General features: G+C 37.9%; 2 protein-coding genes across 4 annotated transcripts in view; one reads left to right on the top strand and one right to left on the bottom strand.

Annotated features, from left to right (window-relative positions):
- The first annotated feature begins 3,459 nt into the window (after positions 1-3,459).
- timm22 (translocase of inner mitochondrial membrane 22 homolog (yeast)) lies at positions 3,460-6,962 on the top strand. The gene is made up of 4 exons (XM_017460033.3): positions 3,460-3,750; positions 5,429-5,625; positions 6,102-6,174; positions 6,432-6,962. The coding sequence occupies exons 1-4, from the start codon at positions 3,492-3,494 to the stop codon at positions 6,506-6,508; spliced, it is 606 nt and encodes a 201-aa protein (XP_017315522.1). The 5' UTR covers positions 3,460-3,491; the 3' UTR covers positions 6,509-6,962.
- A 1,832-nt stretch (positions 6,963-8,794) lies between these two features.
- tlcd3a (TLC domain containing 3A) overlaps positions 8,795-24,593 on the bottom strand; it is a 31,686-nt gene continuing 15,887 nt past the window's right edge. Inside the window, exons 2-6 of one of the 3 annotated variants that reach the window (XM_017460030.3) lie at positions 19,524-19,610; positions 16,906-17,125; positions 14,384-14,479; positions 12,274-12,577; positions 8,795-11,932 (exon numbers count right to left, since the gene is read on the bottom strand). In XM_017460030.3, coding sequence (XP_017315519.1) covers positions 12,275-12,577; positions 14,384-14,479; positions 16,906-17,125; positions 19,524-19,610 — 706 coding nt within the window. In that variant the 3' untranslated portion in view covers positions 8,795-11,932; position 12,274. Of the gene's footprint in view, positions 12,578-14,383; positions 14,480-16,905; positions 17,126-18,779; positions 19,490-19,523; positions 19,611-24,593 lie in introns of those variants that run through there. The other 2 variants (XM_017460031.3, XM_017460032.3) reach the window with 2 other exon arrangements.

Genomic DNA, 24,593 nt, shown 5'->3' with positions numbered 1-24,593 from the left:
ATCATTAATAAGCTGGTATTATAACACAAAATAAAAAGATAAATCCCAAGGTGCAATTTTACTGTAGAAACAAGTTCATTCTCACACGTGCTTGCAGCATGTTGGTCAATTTATTAGTTCACAGGTGAAACAGCAGATAACAGAGATGCAGATAGACGGGAGTGTTTGAATAACCAGTTTCCATTTTATTTCTATAATACTTAACAGGCTGTGAATATTATTTAACAGATACCGCAGGAAATCTGACTCTAAAAAATTTACTCAGAAATGAAATGAAACCACTTCTGTGTATTCTGCTTCACATATAAGTTGTTTTTATAATCTTTAAAAGCAGTGTTGTAAAGTACAGGATAGCTCGATACTGCTAAAACTCCATTTTTGAGTTTCTTTTTCTTTTTTAAAAACTAAGAAGGTCACGACGTCGCGATCATCTGTTGGTCACTCGTCTTCACGTGATATGATTACTCAGGTCAGAGTTAATCAAATTTGAACTTTGAGCATAGTACGAAAATTCTACGCATGAGCTTGCGTTTCCGGTCTGCTGATTCCGGATGCGTTTGAATGCAAGCCAATGGAGCGCTAAAGCCTAGTGAGACCGCTACTTTAAACGCGGGCTACGCACTGAATGAAAGTGCATATTCACTCCCTGACAGGAGATGGCGCTAATTGAAAAGCAGAAATACCCTGGTACATAAGGTGGCGCTGCACAACTTTTCGTTAGTGAGGAGAGCCAGCATTTACGTGTTTGCAGAAAGCCCTTCACACACTTTTTGCGAACTGCTTAAAGCACGCATGCAGTTTTGTGAAATGTAAGGTCTTTGGGGTCACTGCAACAAATGCTTATTTAAAGCTAAATCCTTAAAGTTCTAATCTTAAACACTAGACTCTTTTTAAAAAAGTAATGATTTGAAATATACGAACGTATGGGGGGGGGGGGGGGCAGAACGATTCATTAGCAGTGAGCATTTTATTTTGGGAATGTCACTTATGCACTCTCACTAACATGGTGGGTTCTTGCATCTTCATCTTTTTTTGGCTTCTTCATCGGTAAGACAGTTTTGTACTTGAGCGCCATCAAGTCGTTCTTTTATGTAACTTCAGCGGCTCCAGGCACGTGTACAAAAGTGCAAATCTCATTGGCCAGCCAGTTTTTGACACGGTATGTCAAAAAATAAAAATAAAAAATACTTCCCAGATAGCAAAATTTGTCTGGCCCACTTGTGGGCCACATACTTGCTTTAGTTCTGGCCCATTATACGCCTGGGTCCCCGGCCCAAAACTGGCCCACACACTGAAAACCGACACACAGTTTCCTCTGGCCCAGATCCGGCCCACACACTGGAAAGTGACTTATATTGTTTTATGTGGCTTGGGTCTGGCCCAGACGCTGTAAGACAGATCTGGCTGAGAGTCGGCTTGGTCACCGGGCCAGATGTGACCCAGAAACTGCTAAATGTACTTAATTTTAGCAGGGAAACACAAATTCCAACAATTTAATAAGATTAAGGGCTTTTATTAAACATTAACAATTACACTACAATATGAACATTTATTAACAACACACTTAACAACACACAACAACATACGCACACACATCCAGCCACCAACACACACAAATAAATTCAACCACTTAAAAACTTTTATAAACAATTTAAAAAATACAACACGAACAATATGAATATGAATTCATACAAGATTAATATAATATGAATATTTTTAACAAAAAACAAAATAAGTCAAACAAATCTTTACATTTTGTAAAGAAAAGACATATAGAGAACAAGCAGTTGCGATCAGAAGTTTGCAGATTTTGCAAGGGGTATGCAACATCTTAATACTTTTAACAAAATAAGATAGATCATAAAAAATCCCATATTTTTATTTAGTTCTGTCCTGAATAAGCTATTTTACATAACAGATGTTTACATATAGTCCACAAGACAATAGCTGAATTTATAAAAATGACCCAGTTCAAAAGTTTACATATGCTCGATTCTTAATACTTTGTGTCGTTACCTGGATGATCAACGACGGTTTTTATGTTTTGTGATAGTTGTTCATGAGTCCCTTGTTTTTCCTGAGCAGTTAAACTGCCCTGTTTGTCAGAAAAATTCTCCAGGTCCGGCACATTCTTTACTTTTCCTGCATCTTCTGCATATTTGACCCCTTTCCAACAAAAATATATGATAATAAAAACACAACATGGAATTTTTACGATCTCTCTTAATTTGTTAAGCGTATTAAGATTTTGAAGATTCTGTAAAGGGTATGTAAACTTCAGACCGCAACTGTATACCCACCCAGCTACCAACACACACACACACACACACACACACACACACACACACACACACACACACACACACACAAATTCAAGTACTTAAAAACAACATGGACTTTTATAAACAATTAAAAACAGACTATAATATTAACATTTTAACAAATTAACAAATAGAAAAAAAAAACCCTAATTAAAACACTCTAAACACCTTCCTTTTGCAAAAGTCTTCTCTTGCGCCCACACTCTTGATCTGATGCCAGCTGGAGCCACCTCTTCATGGTCCCCTTGACCTTCATCTCAGCAGCATTAGCCTTGAGGAGGTTTCTTTGAACTGCAGCTTTTGAATAAAGCACTGCATATCGTAAGGTCATTATGAATCTTAAATGACGAAGTATAATATTTTTCTCTCACTTGTTTAACTGGGTTCTCTTTGTCTACTTTTAGGACTCGTGTGAAAATCTATTGATGTTTTAGGTCATATTTATGCAGATATATAGAACATTCTAAAGGTTTTTATGTGGCACAATACGTTCATATGTGTAATCACTCATTTAAAAATGTATATCATTAATAACCTTTAATAAAATATATGCTATAAAACTAGACGACTATAATCTTGGTAGAATCATATACAGTTGCCCAGGTCAAGCACTTTTTAGACGGTCCCTTACTGACTCCATTACTAAAAAGGGCAGATTAACTTCAGTTGGCTATAACGGGAGAGAGAAAAAAATAAAATAAAATATATATTTCATTTATTTATTTTTTTTCAGTTGTTCTTGGATGTCTGTCCACTCCAGAGTAAGAAAATACACATTTCATCATTATTGTGTGTTTATTTCTTGAGAAATACAAGAGAGAAACTCGAATGAGCAATATAAAACCAACTTTACCGCGGTTGGAGCCATGACCTTGTTCAGTCCACTGTATGTAGTTCATTACATATCCGGTAGGGGGCCATTTTCTATCCAGCGACGACCTTCATCGTGTTGAATCCGCTGCACAGAATTGTATGTCCGTTAAAAAGCTCTAAAACGACAATAAAATTATATGCCATGAATCTTTTGTATGTTCTTTGAATTATGTATTTATTGATGGTTATATACTGCATGAAAGAGCTTACTTATCGTTACTGTTTTTTAGTTTGAGTCGAATCAAGAAATATTTTTGCTCGATAGATTTACCAGGCTGTCAAACGCACACCTCCAACATGGCGGCGCCCGTGGGGAGCAGCGATACTTCAGTAGCCAGCGTTTCAGCTCAGTCCACAGCAGTTTCCGGAGCCGAAAATGCTCATCTACAGTACAGTGTTCTCTTGGATCATCTCATCGGTGATAAGAGAAAAATTAAAGACCTGAATCCGGGCGTTATGGGCGGTTTACCGACCCCACACAAAACGGACGAGCAGAAGATGATTGAACGCGGCATGGAGAGCTGCGCTTTTAAAGCAACGCTAGCATGTGTCGGAGGTACTGAGATAAACACAACACCTCAAAGCATGGGAGTTGATTAGTTATAATGTTTGATATTTGCAGTGATAGTCACGTACAGGTCGTGCATATGGTCTGAGTGCTGATCTTCATGACTTGGACTTGATGAATGGAGAGGAATAATAGCGGGCTGTCATACACACTGAAATGATAAAAACTCTTTAATAAGCTCAGTGTTGTGTACTTTTCTAAGGAATGTAGCAAATCCATACTCAAACGTCGCTCTAAAGTCGTCAAATGACGTAATTGTCTAATTTTTCATATTCATTTAATAGTTATGATCATTCATGACGTGTTACTGTGGTGCTGGAAAGTTTGTGAACCCTTTAAAATGTTTTATATATATCTGCATAAATATGACCTAAAACATCATCAGATTTTCCCACGAGTCCTAAAAGTACACAAAGAGAGCACAATAAAACAAACAAGACAAAATATTATACTTGGTCATTTGTTTATAAAGGAAAATGATCCAATATTACATATCTGTGGACCTCTATGATTAGTGCTCTGTTTTATTTAAAAGTCTGGTCTTCGCAACACATGTTTGTGGAAGTGTATCATGGCATGAACAAAGGAGATATCTGAGGACCTCAGTAAAAGAGTTGTTGAAGCTCATCAGACTGTAAAGGGTTACAAAACCATCTCTAAAGAGTTTGGACTCCTCCAGTCAATAGTCAGACAGATTGTGTACAAATGGAGGAAATTCAAGACCACTGTTACTCTCCCCAGGACTGGTCGACCAACAAAGATAACTCCAAGAGCAAGACATATAATAGTCCCAGAGGTGACAGTGTATGAAGATTTTCTGAATATATAAAATAGAAAAGAATTGATAAGTTAATTCTTATAGAAAGAAGTATTTGGTCATGACATAACAAACTAGTTACATATTTACCAAATAGACTTAAATCAGCTACTTTTCTGAGGAGACCCTGAACAAAAATAAGGATGGTAGTAAGTCAGGGAATAGTCATGAAGGAAGTGGTTAAGGATGCAATAGCTCAATAACTTGTAAACATCACCAAGAAGAGATTGATATGAAATAGTTCACATTGGGAATGTTGGTGATCATGATTGGTCTTTGGGAACAATGGTGATTGACCATTGGGAATTACCTTGATCGGTGATTGGTCCTTGGGAATGATGGTGATTGTTCATTGGGAACGACTGTGATTGCTGTTTGGGAATGCAGGCTCATGCAATCCCAACCCAGTCAGGCGTTATTGACTGCACCTAACTCTTTCAGCTCATATAACCAGCAGCTGTGATGTGAGCTATATAGAGTGCAGGACAGACAGTAATGTCTGCATAAAGAGCCACTAGATTTGTCACTAGTTATTTATTTATTTATTTATTTATTTATTTTTAAAACTAAATAAAGTTGCTAAAAGGATGTAAAAAAAAACCAAAAAAAAAACAGACCAAATCTAGCAGCAAAGTCACTAAGTTGGCAACAGTAAATAAGCTACATAGTTGATTCAGGTATGTTAGTGCTGGGATGCTTAGATGTGTAGTCAGAGTGAGTCCAGTATGAAGACTGTGAAACATTAATCAAATAAATATCTAGAGCTGAGAAGAACTTCATGATTTTTGATTTGTAAATGTTGGCACTATTCAGTTTTGTTTAATGGTATAATTTCTTTTTCTCTGCCAGGTTTTGTGTTAGGAGGTGCTTTTGGAGTCTTCACAGCTGGCATTGACACCAATGTTGGTTTTGATCCTAAAGACCCGCTGAAGACCCCCACAGCGAGAGAAGTGCTGAGAGACATGGGTCAGAGGGGAATGTCCTACGCTAAAAACTTTGCTATTGTTGGTGCAATGTTCTCATGTACAGAGTGCATTATAGAATCAGTAAGTTTTCCCATTGATAGCCCTTTTTCATGCAGAGACACAAAGCATATGTACATACATAACCAACTTTGTTGTGCTTTAGACATTAGTCACATTTTTACTTATCTTCTACTTCACCTCTAAAAAAAAATACTCAGACTGCAAGATCCCACCTTCTTTTGGTTCTCTGTATTTTTCCTGATGTTGGAGACATTGTCCATTTCAATCTCAGCATTTGCACCCTGTTAAAAAGTTTTTTAAAAATGTTCTGAATTAAAGTTGATAATCCATGTGTACAAACTTAAGGATGTAAACGGAGGAGTGGCCCAAAATCCCTCTACAACCTTTGCTTATATATTTTGACTCACTTGTAAGGCATTTTGTGAACTCATGAACTACTCGAATGAATACTCGAATGTATTCAATGTATACGAATGAATACATGTAAATGCGATAGTATGTAGATAAAAGGTTGAAGAATAACTTTTCTGTCACAGCATCGCGGTAAATCAGACTGGAAGAACGCAGTGTACAGCGGCTGCATTACTGGAGGTGCGATTGGATTCAGAGGTAGGATACATGTCGTTAATATTTACACACCTTTATAAAACTTGACTGTTATTTGACCCTGATTTTACTGTCGTAGACAAAAATCACACATCGTGGAAATAATTCCTTATACATGATACAGGATTTTATTGACTTCAAATCATACAGTGTGGTGATAATTTTAAATGTGCTGAAATTGCACAATGTAAAGCTGGTTGTAATCATGGCTAGTTATTCATATTTAACAGTTGTAACTGTAATTATTTATTATCCTCTAGCTGGCCTGAAAGCTGGGATTCTGGGCTGTGGTGGTTTCGCTGCCTTCTCTGCTGCTATTGAGTATTACCTCAGATGAACTATTGCTTCAGAGCTTCGAGAGTTGGATGGACTCTGAACAAGAACCTATATAACCAAGAGCAGGCTTTGAACATGAGACATTTTTTGGCAGGCGTTACTTGCTTGTCAAATGATTTTGAAATTGTTTTCGTGGAGAACCGACTTCAGAAAACCAATTCAGTTTTCTGACCTGGGTAAGTGTGTAACGTAATTTCTGAGTGTCCTGTAGGTGTCAGTGTTGACATACCAGTGTCCATTTGGCTTTTCAATGCTGAAAGGTGATCCACAAACCAGCGAACACCTTTCCTCAAATTTTCCATGCAGTCAGACGACTCCTCTGGTAAAAACAACCTGAAGCCGGATCATGGTGATAATTCCTATCAATGAATGCTTATTGATGTGTAGTATGAATGTTTGGCCCCATAGCTGTTTGTCTATAATTGTACAACTAGTAAATAAAATATGAAACCTTACAGTGGCTTTGGATTGGCTGGATGTAACCTGTGGTTAAAAGAAGTTTGAAAAATGTTTGTGGTTAACTAGCTTAATCTCAGACTAAATATATGGGAGAATTCTGAGGTCTTATTGATGTAGATTTATCTTAATAAAATCCTAAAAATTCAACAATAATGTCTGTTGTTGTTATTATTAGTGTTTGGGAACTCTTAAATGGTTATCCAGGACTTCCTGTTTCACTTTGGTAGAAATATGAGCTGACAAATTTGAAATGAATATCTGTCTGTCAATGCCATGATGCTACAACTGGATCATGGTTGAGTTTTCCAGTGGGACAATGATCCAAATTCCACACAAAAAAGGTTCAAGGAAGACAAAATCAAGATTCTGACGTGTGGCCTAAATGTTGTCACGTAGAGAATGCAGAATTCTCCAGGGTCCTGGGCAAGGTCCCCATGTGTTTTTTTTTGTTTTGTTTTTTTTAAACTGCATATTTGTGTGGATGCTGTTAACACAGAGCAAAATGTGTCATTTGAATCACCTCTTCTGTTTGCCCCTTAATTGTGTGTGTGTGTGTGTGAATGTGTGTGCAATGTGCCCTGTAATGGATTGGCCTCCCACCCAGTGTGAATTCTTCACCTTGCACTCAGAGTTCCTACGATGACCCTGAACATGATAAAGCACTGATTAAAAGATACATGAATGAAAGAGTTACATTCCTTTGCAACTTTGACCCTGCCTTTTCCAACAGTGTCAGTACATGTGTACAAATTGACAATGACAAGTGGGTTGTGATCTGTTGTGGTCTCACCTCAAACACCTCTGGTTTCTCTCTTCCACACAATAAGGCTGATGAGCTGTTACAGCAAATGCATCAGTCATGATCACAAACAATGGTCTGACCTCACTTTCACACTTACACCAGGATCAGGAAGTTTATCAAATTATAGTAAAGGAATGGGAGTAGACTAAAAGGGACCATTTCAGTCAAAATAATATCAAATGTTTGCAAGAGGTACAGTATATATTGCAAATATTTTAGATGCTCTGGGGTCAGTCTGGCTCTGCTGAATCCAAAGTGCTTTTTCACGAGTTCCTTGCTACTGCTGGTTTGGAATTAAGGCACTTTTTTTTCCTTACAGGGGAAATGCAGTCTTAAACATCGCAAAGTGTGTAAATTGCATTTGGATTGGGAGAACCATGTTAATTTCTATAATTAAGAAAACAGCAACTTTAATTAGTTTTAAATAAATGTGCATTTTAAAGAAAAATTGAGGATGCAAACTTTTGTCTTTAATTGTACCCAACAAAGTTTCACTATTAAGCAACTTGCCGATATGTGACATTTCCGCAGCATCCTATGAAAGGATAAACATTTGTATTATTGCTGGAAGAAGTTGTTGTGCGGTCGTCTTTTTGTGACGCTATAAATTTCCAAACAGGTAGAGATATGACTCAATGCCAGTCATTAAAAATATAATTACAGCCCAACTTTACACTTTTTTTCAGAAGAATAAAATAAAAATAAATATAAATAATATTATAAATATAAATAACAATATAAATATAAATAACAACAAATAAAAAAAGAGCCTGCAGCTACACCAGCTTTTGCAATTTAAGAGACTCTTTCCTGCCTTTCCTGTCAGAATTTGGGGCTTTTCAAAACTTTGCAGTATACTCTCTGGGCGTTTGTGATATACTGAACTTTTGATTTGTTTGCATGTGTGTGTTAGTAATCATCTACACACACACACAAAAAAAAAAGCTCACACAATTTCAGCAAATTCTGATTTACTTGGTGCCGATTCACAAGGTTCAAAAAATAAATTCCTCTCTCAACTGAAGGTTAGTTGTATGCAATTTACTTTCAAACAAGACATCTCTCAAAAGGTTACACTACAAACAAAATCAAAGCCTCATTATATAATAAATCTGATATATAAATATATTTGTAAAATCAACATGAATATAAGAAGAGGCAGGGAGTGTTTTTGAGAAAATTAAAGTGACAAAAGATATGAATTCACATTAGGAAACAAAATGCAAACAAAGCATAATGGTCGTCATTGAATGAGGTCTTTCCTTCCTTGTTGAGGAAGGAATGTGGACAACAATGAACAAATGTGTTGAGTGTTTAAAGAAGTATATAAATGGTGGATAGACTTTTTGATAAAAGGATGGACAGATAGTTAGATAAACTAATGGGAACTTGTTACAGTGTAGTTCAAGTACAGCAGGATGCCTTCAGTTATTGCTAATGAGTTCAGTCATTAATCCATTGGCTGCAGAGCTGATCAAGCACTATTACATACAGCGAAAAAAGAAATTGTTTTTGGGGAAACAAATCTAATGACAAGAAACACATCAAAAGAATACACACTTAGCATAAGGGTGATATTGATATTCACTTTCTTTAAAAAAAAAGAAAAGAAATGCATACTGGCAAAACTATTATGTTCAGGTTTTAACTTAGGCAGACTCCAGCAGAACAACAAGCAATATATTTGTTTTGGGAGTGAAATGGCCCACAGTAAATATTTTAAATTTACCCAACACGGCTGCAATGAGTGAACAGTACCTGTCCTGAGCTGTGTATGAACCTCACATGAATTAAACAAAAGGCACAGGATCTTGATGCTGGACAATACAGACTCTTGTCTCATACCTTTACCCTGTTTAATGCCTCCAATCAAATGCAACAAAAGAAACCTGCCTCAACCCAAGTAACTTAATACTGATTCCCGCACCAGCCTAAGTGAAGAGTCCAGCCTGGCATAGATGTGTTAAAACCAAAGCAGAAAATAACCTAGATAACTAACATTTTCTACATTTTCCTCAAACAAAAGCAAAATTCAACCAGTTCTTCTCATTTCTAACACTGCACAAAGAGATCAATGTATACAAAGCACTTAATATACTGAAAGACTTCTAGTGTGGCAAGTCGTATTTATTAGACATTGCCGAGTAAAGTGCCTGTCAATCTTTGGTCTCCAACTGCAAAGATAACAACACAAGCCACGTTGGAGGAGAAACCACCAAAAAAAAACTAAGCACAAATACAAACCAAAAGACTCAGTTGTGTCATTCCAGGTGTTTTCCATTTCAACTTTGTGTGTTCACATTTTCAGCTTTCATATCTATAGAGGTTTACTTTAGATACCAGTTAACATTGTCTTTACCAACCCTGAGCAGAAACAAAGCCTCATACGAGACTAAGCTTAAGACTTACTATAATGCGCTTAGAAAGCCCATCTATATTAGGAATAATAACGTTCTGGCTATGTATGTGTTATGACCTTTAAGTACTGCAATGGGTAAGAGATTTCATTGTACACATCTGATGTGTATCATTATTCAAATATATCAAATAATTATTTCCCAAAATAGATGTATGTGGTGTTTTAACCACAGTATATAAACTTGGTATATAATCACTGATAATGTAAAGGTGAAATACAGTAGGACTTGGATAAATTAACAATACTACTACTACTACTAATAATAATAATAATAACAATATGAAAGTGTCTCAAGTCACTTGAATTTTTGTCAGTCAGTTCACTTATTTTAATAAATGTAACCTTATTTGTTTAATATACGTAACTAGATCTTCAAACTGATTAAATTGAATCCAAAGTTGTATGGAATCCAATGGAGAATTATTGAATGGCATTAAAATAATCAATTTGAGACAATTTTGCATTAACCCTGAATTTTCGCTAGTCAACTGGCATGTTGCATGTCTGATGTTTACATCTTTAAATTTTGCACCAGAAGTGTAATGTAGCTAACCAATAGTGCCTCAGGTTGTCCAAGATGGCTACCTCCATAACATATTCATAACTCCAATGCAGAACTAAAGAAGCAAACATGTCTCCACTGATCCATTAGATTTAAAGTGGAAAAATTTTAACTGTTTGTATAGAGTCCAAGAACTAAGCCAGTGGAGAAAATAAAGATGGAAATGGGAAGCATGAACTCTAAATCACAGAACCTAAAGTAAGAAAGGACCAGTGAATTGATAGTCAGTGACATTCAGAGATATTTCTCATCTAACAGGCGGAAAAGCAGGATTAACACAAACCTAATAATCACACTTAAGTCATTCGTATTAGACCTATATGATGTGTACCTTTTGTATGTTAAAAAACATGCACTTTAAAGGTACATAAGGAATATAGAAATTTCAGTAATAAAAACTGTATCCAACTGATCTTTTGAAATGCAGAATGTTCTTGGAAGAAGGCTTGAGTTCCTGCTACTACTAAACTAATTCATATATTAAAAAACATCAACATATTGGAACCTGGTCACCTACTACTTTATTTAAATTATTCTTTCTGTTCTCTAATGGCTGGTTTCTACACAAACACTATCCAGAGCTTAAATACACCGCCTCTGGAAGGTGAAACTCATGTTTAGCATGAGAAGTATTTTAAGTAGTATTGGGTAAAATAAATAAATTATCCCATTTTGAGAAAATTGTTTTTGCTTAAACTGCTGCCCCGAGATGTGGTTGTTAAGTGACCTAAACAATATAGCAACTATGCAACCATATAACAATGTGTTATGCTTTGTAACACTTAGTAAGCATGAGACCTGAAACTGCTGCCGCCTTCTGGACTGGAGGAATTGAGTTTCCTCAAGACTTCCAATTCCACTAATATACACCAACATAAAAATCTTACGTGGTTCTTTAAGGAAGACTATGAGCGGTCATACAAGGTAGTCTTATAGTGAAACACACAGAAATACGATCAGCCATTAACAAATAAAGGAGCAATGGTGGAGCAGTTAAGGCCTAGCAATGGAAAATGAGGATGGCGCCTAAAAAGGTCATGTTTAAAGGTTTTTGAAACTGGTACAAAAATACATTTTAAAAGTAGAGATTATTCATAGTTTAAACATCATTCATACCTTTGAGTTGCAGTTGGGAAGGGGAAAAAATATGAATTTCAATCCAAATTGTGAACAGTCTTTCAGTCTGCAGAATTAAAAGAGTAAAGGACACAACAGAGCCTTAGTTCTTTTCACTAATGTCCCCCTCCCTGCCATACATCATTAAGTAATACCATGAGGCAGAGCACCAGTATGACCACACAAATCCCCTCACAGCCGAAAGAACCAATTCAACCCAGAAGTGTACTCCAATTAATCACAGCATATTAGGATTGTAACAGCCATGTGTGTGTTTGTGTGTGCAGAGAAATACTAGTAGACTTTTCATAGAATAACTAAACAGCAGAAGCAGTTGTAGTTGATGCTAATCTGTACTGGAGTATCTGAGCACTTGGTTCTCACTGTGCCATTACCAGATCTCCTTACTCTATTCTGCCTTGGCGTGAGGTGATGAAGTCGAGTCTTGGTGGTTGGTGTTTCGCTGACGCCTGTAAAGACGGTAGCCCTTTAGGCAGAGCAGGATGAACCAGTAGAGTTGTGGCGTGAGGATGCACATGTTGCCCAAGTTAGCGTAGAGCGGGATGTGCAGGGGCACGGTGTAGACAGGGAGGCCGTAGTGTGCTCCATACACCCAGTACATGTAGGGGAAGAGTATAATGCGGCACAGGAAGAAGCTCAGCAGCACCATGAGGCCGTTCGCTTTGTGCAGCCAGCAGTCTTGCAGTCCCACCTACAGGGGGAAAGGGGGGTTGACAAAAAAAAGAGAAATATTCAAATAGGGGGACTTGGGGAAAAGAAATTAAGAAACTAAGAAAAGGGGGAAATCTGTGCACATTTACAATAATTATTACAGAACATAAGTGCATTTTCACACTAGGATTGATTTTGGTCTCACAGATTACCGACAAATGGCATTGTGTGTTCATGAATATAGTTTTTTGAAAAATAAGAGAAAAAAAATCTCAAAAATGTAAATATTGTGGAAAACTTCATTTTTTCCCACAATTTAATTAAAAAAGTGGAACTTTCATATATTCTAGATTCATTACACCTTTTTTGTTTTAACCTTGATTATATGGAAATCAAAAACCCAGTATCTCAAAATATTAGAATAAAGAATTTATATTAGAGAAATTTCGACCTGAGAAGAGCTCTAATCAGCTAATTAACTCAAAACACCTGCAAAGGTTTCCTGAGGCTGTAATCTCCCAGTCTGGTTCAGTACACCAGTCTGGTTCGGTACAACCACAATCATGGGGAAGATGGAAGTAAATGTTGCATTTCATTTGGAAATCAAGGTTCCAGAGTCTGGAGGAAGAGTGGAGAGGAACAGAATCAAGTAGCTTGAAGTCCAGTGTAAAGTTTCCACAGTCATCGATGATTTGGGGGCCATGTCATCTGAAGGTGATGGTCCACTTTGTTTTCTCAAGTCATTAGTCAATGCAGCATCTACCAGAAGATTTTAGAGCACTTCATGCTTCTATCTGCTGAGAAGCTTTATGGAGATGCTGATTTCCTTTTCCAGCAGGACTTTGCACCTGCCCACAGTGCAAAAACTACTAGTAACTGGTTTGCTGACCATGGTATTACTGTGCTTGATTGGCCAGCCACCTCGCCTGACCTGAACCCCATAGAGAATCTATGAGAGACACCAGACCCAACAATACAGAAGAGCTGAAAGCCGCTATCAAAGCAACCTGGGCTTCCAGAACACCTCAGCAGTGCCACATGCTGATTGCCTCCATGCCATGCCGCATTGATGCAGTAATTCATGCAAAAGGAGTCCTGACCAAGTATTGAGTGCATAATAGGGGCTGCAACTAATGATTATTTTGTTAATCAATAACTGTTGGACTATTGCTCTTACTGTAAACCATTAGAGTATAGGCATATCATGTTATTCCTAATGCAAAAATCACAATATTTACATTTGTTTGCTGTATACATTGTAGCACATGGTAAAGGCCAAAAATATTGTCCAAAGAAACACTGTGTGAAGTCATACAGCAACACACCTGAAGAACTGGCTTAAAAGAAAATACCAATCAGAGCCACAGTGTGTAGATTGTGTAGACGGGTGTTCCTTGACTATTTAGCAGAAAAGTTCACTTCAACACAAAACCAAGGTTATAAAAACACACTGGACAGAGATAAGAAAGAAAAAAAACATGAAGACAGACAGCCAATATGGGAAACAAGGAAAAGGAGTAGAGAGAGAAGAAACTGACAGCAGTAGACCATGGAAGACAGAGATGTCGAAGAAGAGAAAGTGCTTAATTCTTTGTCTTATTTCTGCTTTGGCTTACACACAAGTTTTTACATAGGTTTCAGGAAAAGACCTGACAGACAGCACCTTTTCCAGGCTGACCTGCAGAAACAGCATTCTGGAAAGCTGCTGAGCAGAAAACACTTTGAGAGTGAACAATCATCATAGCAACCTCGGTGAGAGCTAATGATTGACAGTTCCCAGAGATCAGCAAAACTGCAAGCCTGTCATCAAAAACTTGCTTTTAGTAGGGGTGAGTGCGTGTGTTACCTGAATCAGGATTTTGCCCAGTGAAACAAAAGGTGTGCTGATTTCTGTAAGGAAGAGGCAGCCAATGAAGAAATCACCTTGGTCGTTCCTGAAGAACTGAGACAGAGAGAGGAAAAAACAAAAACACACAGTCAGCAACATGCACACAAACAAAACGTCCTGGCAGCTGTTGTTTTTTTTTTTTTTTTTGGGGGGGGGGTTTCAACATCGGGGGGGTGCAACATCAGTGGGCTATAGCAGTGGATACTGCAATTGAAAAATAAAATCAGCTGGAAAAATTTGTAAGCCATGTGAAAAAATAAGTACACCCCATGGAAATGGTTGGTTTTTTGGACATATTTGAACAAGCAAACATTTGATCATCTTTGAAACAGTGCCTATTAATAAAGTTGGTATACTTGAACAAATCCACAAGGAATTTTTCAATCATTTTTTCAATCATTTATTCAGCAGAAATATTAATAGATATGATATTCTTCTGTGGAAAAAGTAGGTATACCCTGTGCCTCAGAAGTCAGTATTGTCCCATTTAGCAGAAATAACTTGTAGGCGTCTTTGCATAATTGTCCACCAGGCTTGATCTTTTTTAAATCCCTTGCCAGACTCCTAGGCATACACAACCTTTTTTTCTGAAGGCCTTATAGAACTCTTTATATCTTGCATGATGACACCACACACCACAATAACAAAGGGAACACAAGACACTAGATATGAGAGGGGTATAAATAAGACAGGTTCCTCCTGCACTCCCTAAGCAGGGTCTAATCACTCATCTTCAACACCTGATTCTAATTTTATGGATTTGAAGGTGTGATAAATGTAGGGGTGTACTTACTTTTTTCCATGTGACTGAACTGTTTTTTGTTGATTTAAATTGTGAAAATTACTACAAAATGTCAACTGATGGAGTGCATCAACTTTATGAATAGGCACTGTTTCAAAGAGGATCAAATGTTTGCCAAAAATTTCCATGGGGTGCACTTATGTTTTCACATGACTGCATGTCAATATTAAAACACAAGCAATTAATCTCCATTCTAGTGTCACGCTCTGCGTCTCCTACTCTAGGCATCCTCTTCTCTCACTCAGAGAAATGCTGTCTCACTAAATGAGAGACTCAGAACTCATGTATTCGATTCTGTGCGTGTAGACAAAAGAGATGTTGAATAAATGAGGAGGTGAAACAGCTACCGAAACAGACAGCAGCCTCCCTCAGTGTAACACTATATACCAGAATCCCAACAGTGTGCGAGTGAGGAAACCAGGTGCGGATATGTGGCTGAAAACGTTAAGCCAGGTGCTAATATATCCTCGTATAAGCAAGTGTGTGTGTGTGTGTGTGTGTGTGTATAGGGTGACTGCTGATATTACATTTAGGTATCATGATAGTAAGATATCACAATATTTTAAATTACTTCTCACTGGGAAGCATTTTAACAAAAAAAATTGTGCGAGACAGGCTGGTTTGAGTATTTCAGAAACTTCTGATCTCCTAAGATTGTCACGTATAACACACTACAGTTTTTACCAGACAATGTTTTTTCAATATTCGTCATCATTTGAACATCCAGCGAGCAGCAGGCAAAAATGCTGTGTTGATGAGAGATGTCAGAGGAGACTGGCAAGACTGGCTCTAGCTGACAGGAAGGCTGCAGTAACTCCTCAATTAAATAGTCTTTACATCCATGCTATGCAGAAAAGCATCTCAGAATGCAAAACCTGATGTGGATCAGCTACAACAGAAGACCACATCAGGTTCCACTCATGTTAGTGAAGAACAGGAATCTGAGGCTACAATGGGCACAGGCTCACATAAACTAGACCGTTGAACATTGGAAAAAACATTGCCTGACCTGCATGCAAAATAAAACCCCAGGAGCTCAGCAGTTTCTGAAATACGCAGACCAAAGTCATTGAGATCACATTTTCCCCCATTCTGATGTGAACATTAACTAGAGCTCTTGACCTGTATCTTTCTCCTCTTGAAACATTCACAATACTTACTCTCAGTTTGGTCATACTTTTCTTGCAATGTAAATGGTATGTGTTTGTATATTTGTGTTTAACGTGTGTGTGTGTGTGTGTGTGTGTGTGTGTGTGTGTGTGTGTGTGTGTGTGTGTGATTGTATAAGCAGCAGCTGTGTGTGAATAATAGAAGGCAGAGGTAACTTGATCTCATATCACTACTGACATCACAGCATCCCGAAACAAAAGGCCAGGTTTCCTCCACACCGCAACATTACACTGTTGTGTGTGTGTGTGTGTGTGTGTGCCTTCCTGTCCATCAGTACCAGCAGGGTAACAGCCGCCATTGTTATAACACCCTCCTCCACCAGGTCCTTCTGTGACAAAGAGCGGCATTACCTTCCCTCTCTACTAAACTGAACTGTTCCACTTGTTTGGACTTCATCTCTCTCTTCTGTGTCTCATCTTTCACATTTCACCGAACCCTCTCGACGTGTCCTTTACTATCTACTCATCCTTTAACCCTACAGCTGCTCTCTGTCTCAGCCGTCTCTCACCAGTGTAAAAGGCAGGAGAATGGTGAGGAGTGCGATGTGATGAAGGACCAGCAGGGACTCTTTCCTCACAAATAAGCTGATCGTCCTCAGCGAGTGTCCTCGGTAATCCTCATGGCCTTTGACCCGGAAACGGTAGTAGTGGCTCAGGTACATGGCGAAGAGGTCATATGCCATGTAGGGCACTCCATAATCGAGGACAAATGAGGTGGCCAGCCAGTGTCTGAAAGACAAGTGCATGTAATGCTTGTGATATTAAAAATCAATTACTACTACTACTACTAATAATAATAGTATTTTGTTTTTTAAAAAGTACTAGTCATTTTGGCTATAACTGTAACCTTTGCATGCTACATTTTCTGAATTACTGTAGGTGCTGTAATATACATGCATTATATAACTGTAATAAAACCAGTTGGTAGGGTTTTACCATAAATAAATACATATTATAGATCTAAAGAATCCATACTGTAATGTGTGTAACATGAACATATTTGCAAACAATTCAGAAATATATCAAGTTGTTCCACACTCTTCTGCAAGAACACATCATTTAAGTGTTGTGTGCTGAGACACTGTAAAAGTTTTGTATCATTTCTCAGATATGTGCAATGTGTTGTGCATGTGTTATCTAGCCATACTTATACACTAACTTTAGCTAGCTGGCTAAAAGACCATATGAAGAACAAAACTTGCATGCTTTTTTGCTCTTGGCATGAGTTTTTAGTATCTGATCTGTACTCTCTGTGTATATTGATATCCATGTATTGATTTGTGTTCATTAGCGGCTTTAACCAGGTCAGTCATGGTGATTTAGATGACAATTTTTTAAAAATATATACATTTAGGGAAATATAACCAACTACATTTGGCAAGTTAAAAAAAAGGGGGGTTAGGATTAGACGAAGTTTCTGGGGGAGAGGGCATTTAAAGTTTACTGTTGTTGTCATTCAGTCTTGTTAATCATGTTTTCAGGATGTTTGTAAGCAATGAATTTTATGTAACTACACTAGGGCTGCAACTAACGATTATTTTGACAATCGCTTAAACTGTCGATTATTTCTTCGATTAATTGATCAGCTGGATTAAAAGGCCAACTTTATTTCACATTCTGCCCGATGTTCTCCTTCAAACATCGTGCAAATTGAAGGCTATAAAAAGGTATTAAATACATCCATGTGGGCTATGCTATACATGTGCAAAGGATTTTAAAAAAACAACATTATATTTTGAAAAATAAAAACAAAACTGATTGTCCACAAACTTTAAATCAGAAGTTATATTAAAAATGTTTAAAAAAAGAAAAAAAGGAAAAACAAAAGCACAAACTAAGTGTTAACTGGTAAGAGGTTGAACGTTCTGCAGTAACACACACATTCACGCATCTGAACACAACATGTTATACATTTACAGAATAAAGTAACATGTTACTTTATTCTGTAAATGTATGACACTTCTTACATTTCTGTGCAATGACATGTTATAACCCCATTACAGTTACTGCTCTCATAAACACAATTCATTTTGGTTCTAAATATTGCTAAATATAGCATCAAAATTATTCGATCAAAATGAATATTTTAGTCAGTTATTGCGCGTTGTTTGACTGACACGCATGCGTGGACTCGCGCTAATTCAGTGAAGTTTAATGGAGACTAACGTGCTGTCAGGACGAGTCTTTATGTAAAATGGAAATACTGGCATGAATTTCTAACATTAACAGGTAAGGATATAAAGGTAAAAATTTTAATTCTGTGCTGAAGGAAACACCCCTGGAACACAAGCAGCTGTCACAGCATCTGACACAACAAGCCACGTTAATACACTTACGAGTTAGTTTGAAGCACTTAATATAAAACACTCATGTTTTGGCCTACCTGCATCGTGTACTTTTCCCACCGCAACTCACTCTGTGACCTCCGCTGTTTTTTAGATGGACTTTATTCATAGGAATGCGTTTTTCACCAGTGAAGTGACGTCACTGACGGGGGTTATCCACAGTGACGTCACAGACCCGACTAATCCATAAGGAAATGCGTTGATTATTTTAATTATCAATTAGTTATTGCAGCCCTAAAGTAAACCTTTACAAATTTTGGATGAATACCCCTTTTGTTTTTCTTACCTGACTCATCAACGATTTAAGAAAAAAAAACAACCTTTAAGCAATTAATGTAAGTCAGTTGTATTTAAAAAGTCACGTTTGTACCCATACTGAAATTACTACTGTATAAGAAAAATGATATTTGCAGAAAATTTACTTCATATTCTGTCTTGTATCCTAAAGATAAAAAGGTTCAGGGACAAGTGGAGTGTTGTAAAGTGGTGCAAACTTTATATAAAAGATAAAATGCTTGAATTTTTTTTCCCTGTACAAAGGATTCTGGGAGGCTGGTTTTATATGCTGATGTGCCTCGTTGTCTGGAAACATATACACAATATATTCAAAGTAACCATACTTATCTTCTTTCTGTCTGGAGCAAACACACATTCGCAGTCTGTTAAACGAGAACACGAGCTTGACTCGTCCACAGAAGTGGGTGGATTAATAGACACTCGGACACAGTAGAGCTTGATTGGTTCATAGGGGCCGAGGCACAGTGTGGTATTAGATGACTCACCTGTTTGTTATCACATTCTCTCTGCATGAGGACACCACGATGATTCCAGCCGTGGTGGCCATGATGGCGTGAACAGAGGAGACCAGCCTGAGAGAGACAGACAAAGACCGCACAGTGTGAATTCTAAACTAACAAGAATACAGTTATCACTTTGGCCTCATTTGCAAGTATGCGCTATAATTCCACATTCATTCGTTCAATCTTCAGTAAGTGCTTTGTCCTTCTCAAGACTGTGGTGGATCGGGAGCCGATCCCAGAACACTATGGGAAGCCAGTTCATCTCAGGGCACAATGCACTCACATTCACACAGCAATTACCACATCCAGTAATAACACAAAATAATACACACTGCCTGGCTATCTGTTGCTATATATTGCTGTATATTCCCACACAACAGCATTAACTGCTTCAGACCATAGGAAACTTGTGTGCAAGTCGCAGACATTCAGTGTCATTCAATAATTCAATATCACCTAGTAACAGCTATCAGTCTGCCATCTGTAAGTGGTCTCTCGGATTCGCTCTTCTCTGACGAGCAAATTTTTGTGTCCAGGATCAGTGGACTCAGTAGGCTGCTGAGACAGCAGTTAGCAGGGTGCTTTAATCCAGACAGCCAACGAAATAAAGCCTGCTACTCCAAATGGTTCACGTTTCATGCTGTAACTGTGCTTGTACTCTTTCCTAAATCCCACCACCCGCTGCACTACAAACACATTCTGGCTATTACTAAAAAATGACTCTTACTACTTGGAGAAATTATATTGGTAATACGTTTTTAGTCACAAAGATAGTGGAAAACATCTGTATGATCTTGATGCAAAGAAAGAAAACGAGAATACACACCTACACCGCAGGTCAATTACTTATGGAAATGATGCATATTAAACACTGGCACTCACATATTTGCCCAATATCTCAGTTTTCACACTAAAACATGCAATCTTCCTTACTGAAAGAAATAATGAACAGTTTTAGTCTAAACACAGCATCGAATTTCTCCTGGCAGGTCTGAGGAGGTTAATCAAGTGCTCTAACATGCGCATTTATGAAGTCACATGGGAAACTCAGCTGGGTTGCAAAGACATTTCCCTACCTCGGGCTTCAAAGAGAAAGACACACACACTCTGTGTGTGTGCGTGTGTGTGTGGTCATGGTCATGGCCTCGTTCTCAAATCGTGTGTGTGTGGCTTTGGACCAGCAGCAGCTCTATTTGACACTCAAACAAATGTAATTATCATCACCATGTTAGTATTCCTGAAATGCACAGCAGGAGTGAGAAGCCGGTGAGTGCCTGTATTCAAAACCAGCAGGATTTTAAAATAATAATAAGGACTCGTCATAAACACCATTTATCCTGCAGTAAGAGAATAATAAATGTGAAACTCTTCTTGCTGTCAGGCTAAAAGCTAAATGGCTCAGTTTTCCCATATGGGGTGACATGCGTTCGTCATGACAACACCGGTCACATGACCCGTGGCTGCCAGCTTACACTGGAGTTGGCCCCAGGATAAGCAACCCCTTCCTGAAAAACAAACACACACACACACACGCACACGGCCCAGATTTCCACAATCTACTCTTTGTGTGTCTCTGCCTTACACAGAAGGCTGGAGAAGGAGGGGCAAGTCAGGCAGGAGGAGAAGGTGGTCTTTGTTGTGTTTTCTTTATTGTGACTTTGTCTTCTCCTTTCAAGCAAGGGCCAGACAAAGACAAAGACAAAGACTGGTGTAATGCTGACACCAGAGTTTCTAGGACATCCATTCCCGGTCTTTTTTTTTTTTTTTTTTAAACTTCCCAGTACTATCACTTCCTAAATCTAAAAACATTTCTGTCATACACTTCCATTCTGTTAAACGACCCTGAAATCAATACTGCTGCATCAGAGCTTTTGTACCGGTTCCTTAGTGTTCCTTAGATACCGATACTATATTATATCTAGAAAACAATATCTTGTTTTAGAGATATTGTCATTTTATTTTTATAGTTCATCACTTCTGGAAGCATGATTCCATTTTTTTTAATGACTCATACCTGTATTAGTGTTAAGATTATCAAATGAAATGTCCTACAGCATTTATGTTTTGTCCCTGGGGGCGGGTCTTGCTCTAAAGTAGCAGCTTGGTAGCAACAAACACAGTTTGTAAGAGCGTTTTGGCTGTGCTTCTTCTCACACACTATTCTCTTTTCCAAACATCACTTGGTTGTGAAAAAAACATTTGGACTTTATTCATTTCAAAGAGGAAGGAATTTGTGAAAGTTTCCCATGATGCCACTTGGGGCTGTTTAATGGTGGCTTGTCGGTAGCTCAGACGGCTCAAGAGATCAGGCTTCTCCATTAGTAAGAGCAAGTAACAGTACAGTAATTACTAATCATTTTATATAAAATTTACCCATGTTCACCCATCAGCACCACTAACAGTCTACCTCAGCTCCACTGCATCTACAATATCTTTTTCATTTAAGTCGACAGACTTGAGTGAAAGCAGCAGTGAGAAATCCTCTGCGATTGAAAAAAGGCTCTCATTAATGTCTTCACTGTTCATATCTTGAAAACTATTGGCTGTTGTGTAAATCAGTCAAGCACGTCAACACACCGTCACTCTGTTCCAAAAGGAAGCACATCAGCATACGGAAAACAAATCACGGCTCTCATGGAGATTGTGAGACACTGGGCTGAAATTAACCAATGTCATCCAAGGCCAACTGATGACCATCTAAATATTGCTTCCTGTTTGCAGTGTTATTTTGTGCATAGCAACTTCTGTCTGAAGCTGAACTTGACCACACTGCAATGACTACGGCAAAGAAAAAGACTCTCCGTACCAGGAGGGGGCATCACAGATGCCCTGTGTACTACAAGTCACTTACCAGTATTAGGATTAATAGTAGTGTACTGCTTTGACAATCTAGTTAGTGTAGTAGTTTGAGACATCGCCACATCAACCAACCCAGTCACTATTTTTCGAGGGCTACAAAGGATTAGTCAACAGAATCTACATCAATTGTGAAAATTTATTGGTGTGGATTTTTAATAGTTGTTGTTTTTAGTTGTTTTTAATAGCTGTTGTTGTACTTAACTACAAAGAAAATGAAACGCATTATAATGGAAAACAGCATAGCCTTTTACTTTGGTGTAGAATACAATAAAAACACAAGCATGTCATGTTTTTTATTATTAACTGTTATGTCATTCATTTCACCTGCAACATTCAGGCTGCCTCAATTATGCAGTCCCTCTAGGATTTAGTGATTTTGCAACTGCAGAAATTAACGCAAAATCAAGCAAATTCCGCAATAATCGTGCAATTGCAATTTCACCAATTGCAAGTAGTTTTCTGCAAAAAAGCACAAAAAACTCTGCAAGTTGCACCACAATTTTTTTAAAAAAAGAAAAAAAAGCAACAGCAAAATCAAGCATGTTTGGCCACAGCGATCACCAAAAAAAGCACCGTGAAATCCTATACAGACTGATTATAGCAAAGAAGGATCGTTCAGTCTGCATGCAGAAAAAAGGGTTGATGTTGTTTATGTTGTTGGATTTGCGACAATGAAAACTTTGTCTCTATTTTTTCCGAGAAAACAACAAAAAATTGAAGTGTTATTATGCTTTGCTCCACAATCTTTATTTCCTCTAAATTCAAAAAACGTACAAGAATGACCCAATGCAGTGTACACAAAGTAAAGATGCCTTCCATGGCAGTGCAATGACGATGTACAGACACTTAAAATGAAAGCAGCTGAAAGCTTCTGCTTTGTAAAATCATCTAATGTTGGCATCGTATTACACAATGCTTTATGGAAGTAGCTCGATATTTTAATCAATAATATGGTCATAGAAGTAAAAATACTGAGATACCAATGAAGCACTTTTATAGTATTCATTGCTCCTCAGTAACTAAGCATAAGATTTATGGTCTTTGTCGTCTTCTTGTTTCTTGAGTTACTCGCTACTATTTCTGTTCTTTTGAACCGATGTATATGACCGAACAGCCCGTTCTCTCTCTTCTTAACAAGTGACTTCAGTCATTTCTGACCAGAGCGTGAGCCTGCTTCTAATGGAATGGAGGCCTGGTTTATTTGTGTGAGGCAACACGAGCTGCACATTCTCGCCTGCCTATCCTATATATATATATATATATATATATATATATATATATATATATATATATATATATATATATATATATCAGAGGGATTTGAAAGTGAGATCCACTGTCTGTAAAGTTTTCATGGTGCCCTGTTATGCGATTTCATGCCAACCATTCTGGGTACCCGTCACGGTGTACCCATCTTCAGGCAAACAAACTCCAGTTCCGGTTGAGTGTACGCTGGCGTGTTTGTCTGCCTCTGCTCTCCGGTATTTTCATTTGGTTTGTTCTTCACCGTTTTGGATTATACCCTTTGGTCACAAATTTTTGCACCTTATATCAGAGGATTACTTTCTACATGCTTCATTGACCTCGTTTCATGGACTTTGCTGGACATTGGAGGGAACGAGTGAACCACAAGCGTTGCCGCTGTTCTTGGTTCGTTTGACTATTTGGATTAAAATCTCTGGTCATTGTGGATCTTTGTAGCCTATGTCTGAAGATTACCTATTACACTTTTAAGGACTTTTTAGGCCACCTGTTTTCTTCTTCCCTATTCATCGGCCTATTCGCGAGCCTTCGATCCCCCATTATCGCCAGTTTGCTGTGTTTTGACCAGTGGGTAAGTCTCCAGTTTGTCTCTGGTCGCACAGACTGCTACTATTTTCTGCATTTTAACAGTCTGGGGCATTCTTTTCCAGTCTGCTCTTTTCCTACCCAAATAGTTTTCTGGTGGTTTTCGTGGTGTTCAGGCTAATGCGCTCTCCAACACGGTTGTGTAGACGGGGTACAAAGAGGAGCTGTTTGTAGCTGTTTCTTTTCTGTGCTTGCCAGTTTTTACAGCTCTTTTACTGAGCATGGCTGGTCAACTATAGCTGTTTTACTGTTCCTCAGAATATTTTTCCTACAACGGCTTTTTGCTACTCATCAGCAGAGTTTCAACATTTGAAATCGGTATCACCTTTGCCAGCAGGAATTTAT

Source organism: Ictalurus punctatus, chromosome 28, assembly GCF_001660625.3.
Source record: "Ictalurus punctatus breed USDA103 chromosome 28, Coco_2.0, whole genome shotgun sequence".
Taxonomy (NCBI): Eukaryota; Metazoa; Chordata; class Actinopteri; order Siluriformes; family Ictaluridae; genus Ictalurus; species Ictalurus punctatus.
The sequence above is the reverse complement of the archived record's forward strand: the minus strand, read 5'-3'. Positions and strand labels throughout refer to the sequence as shown.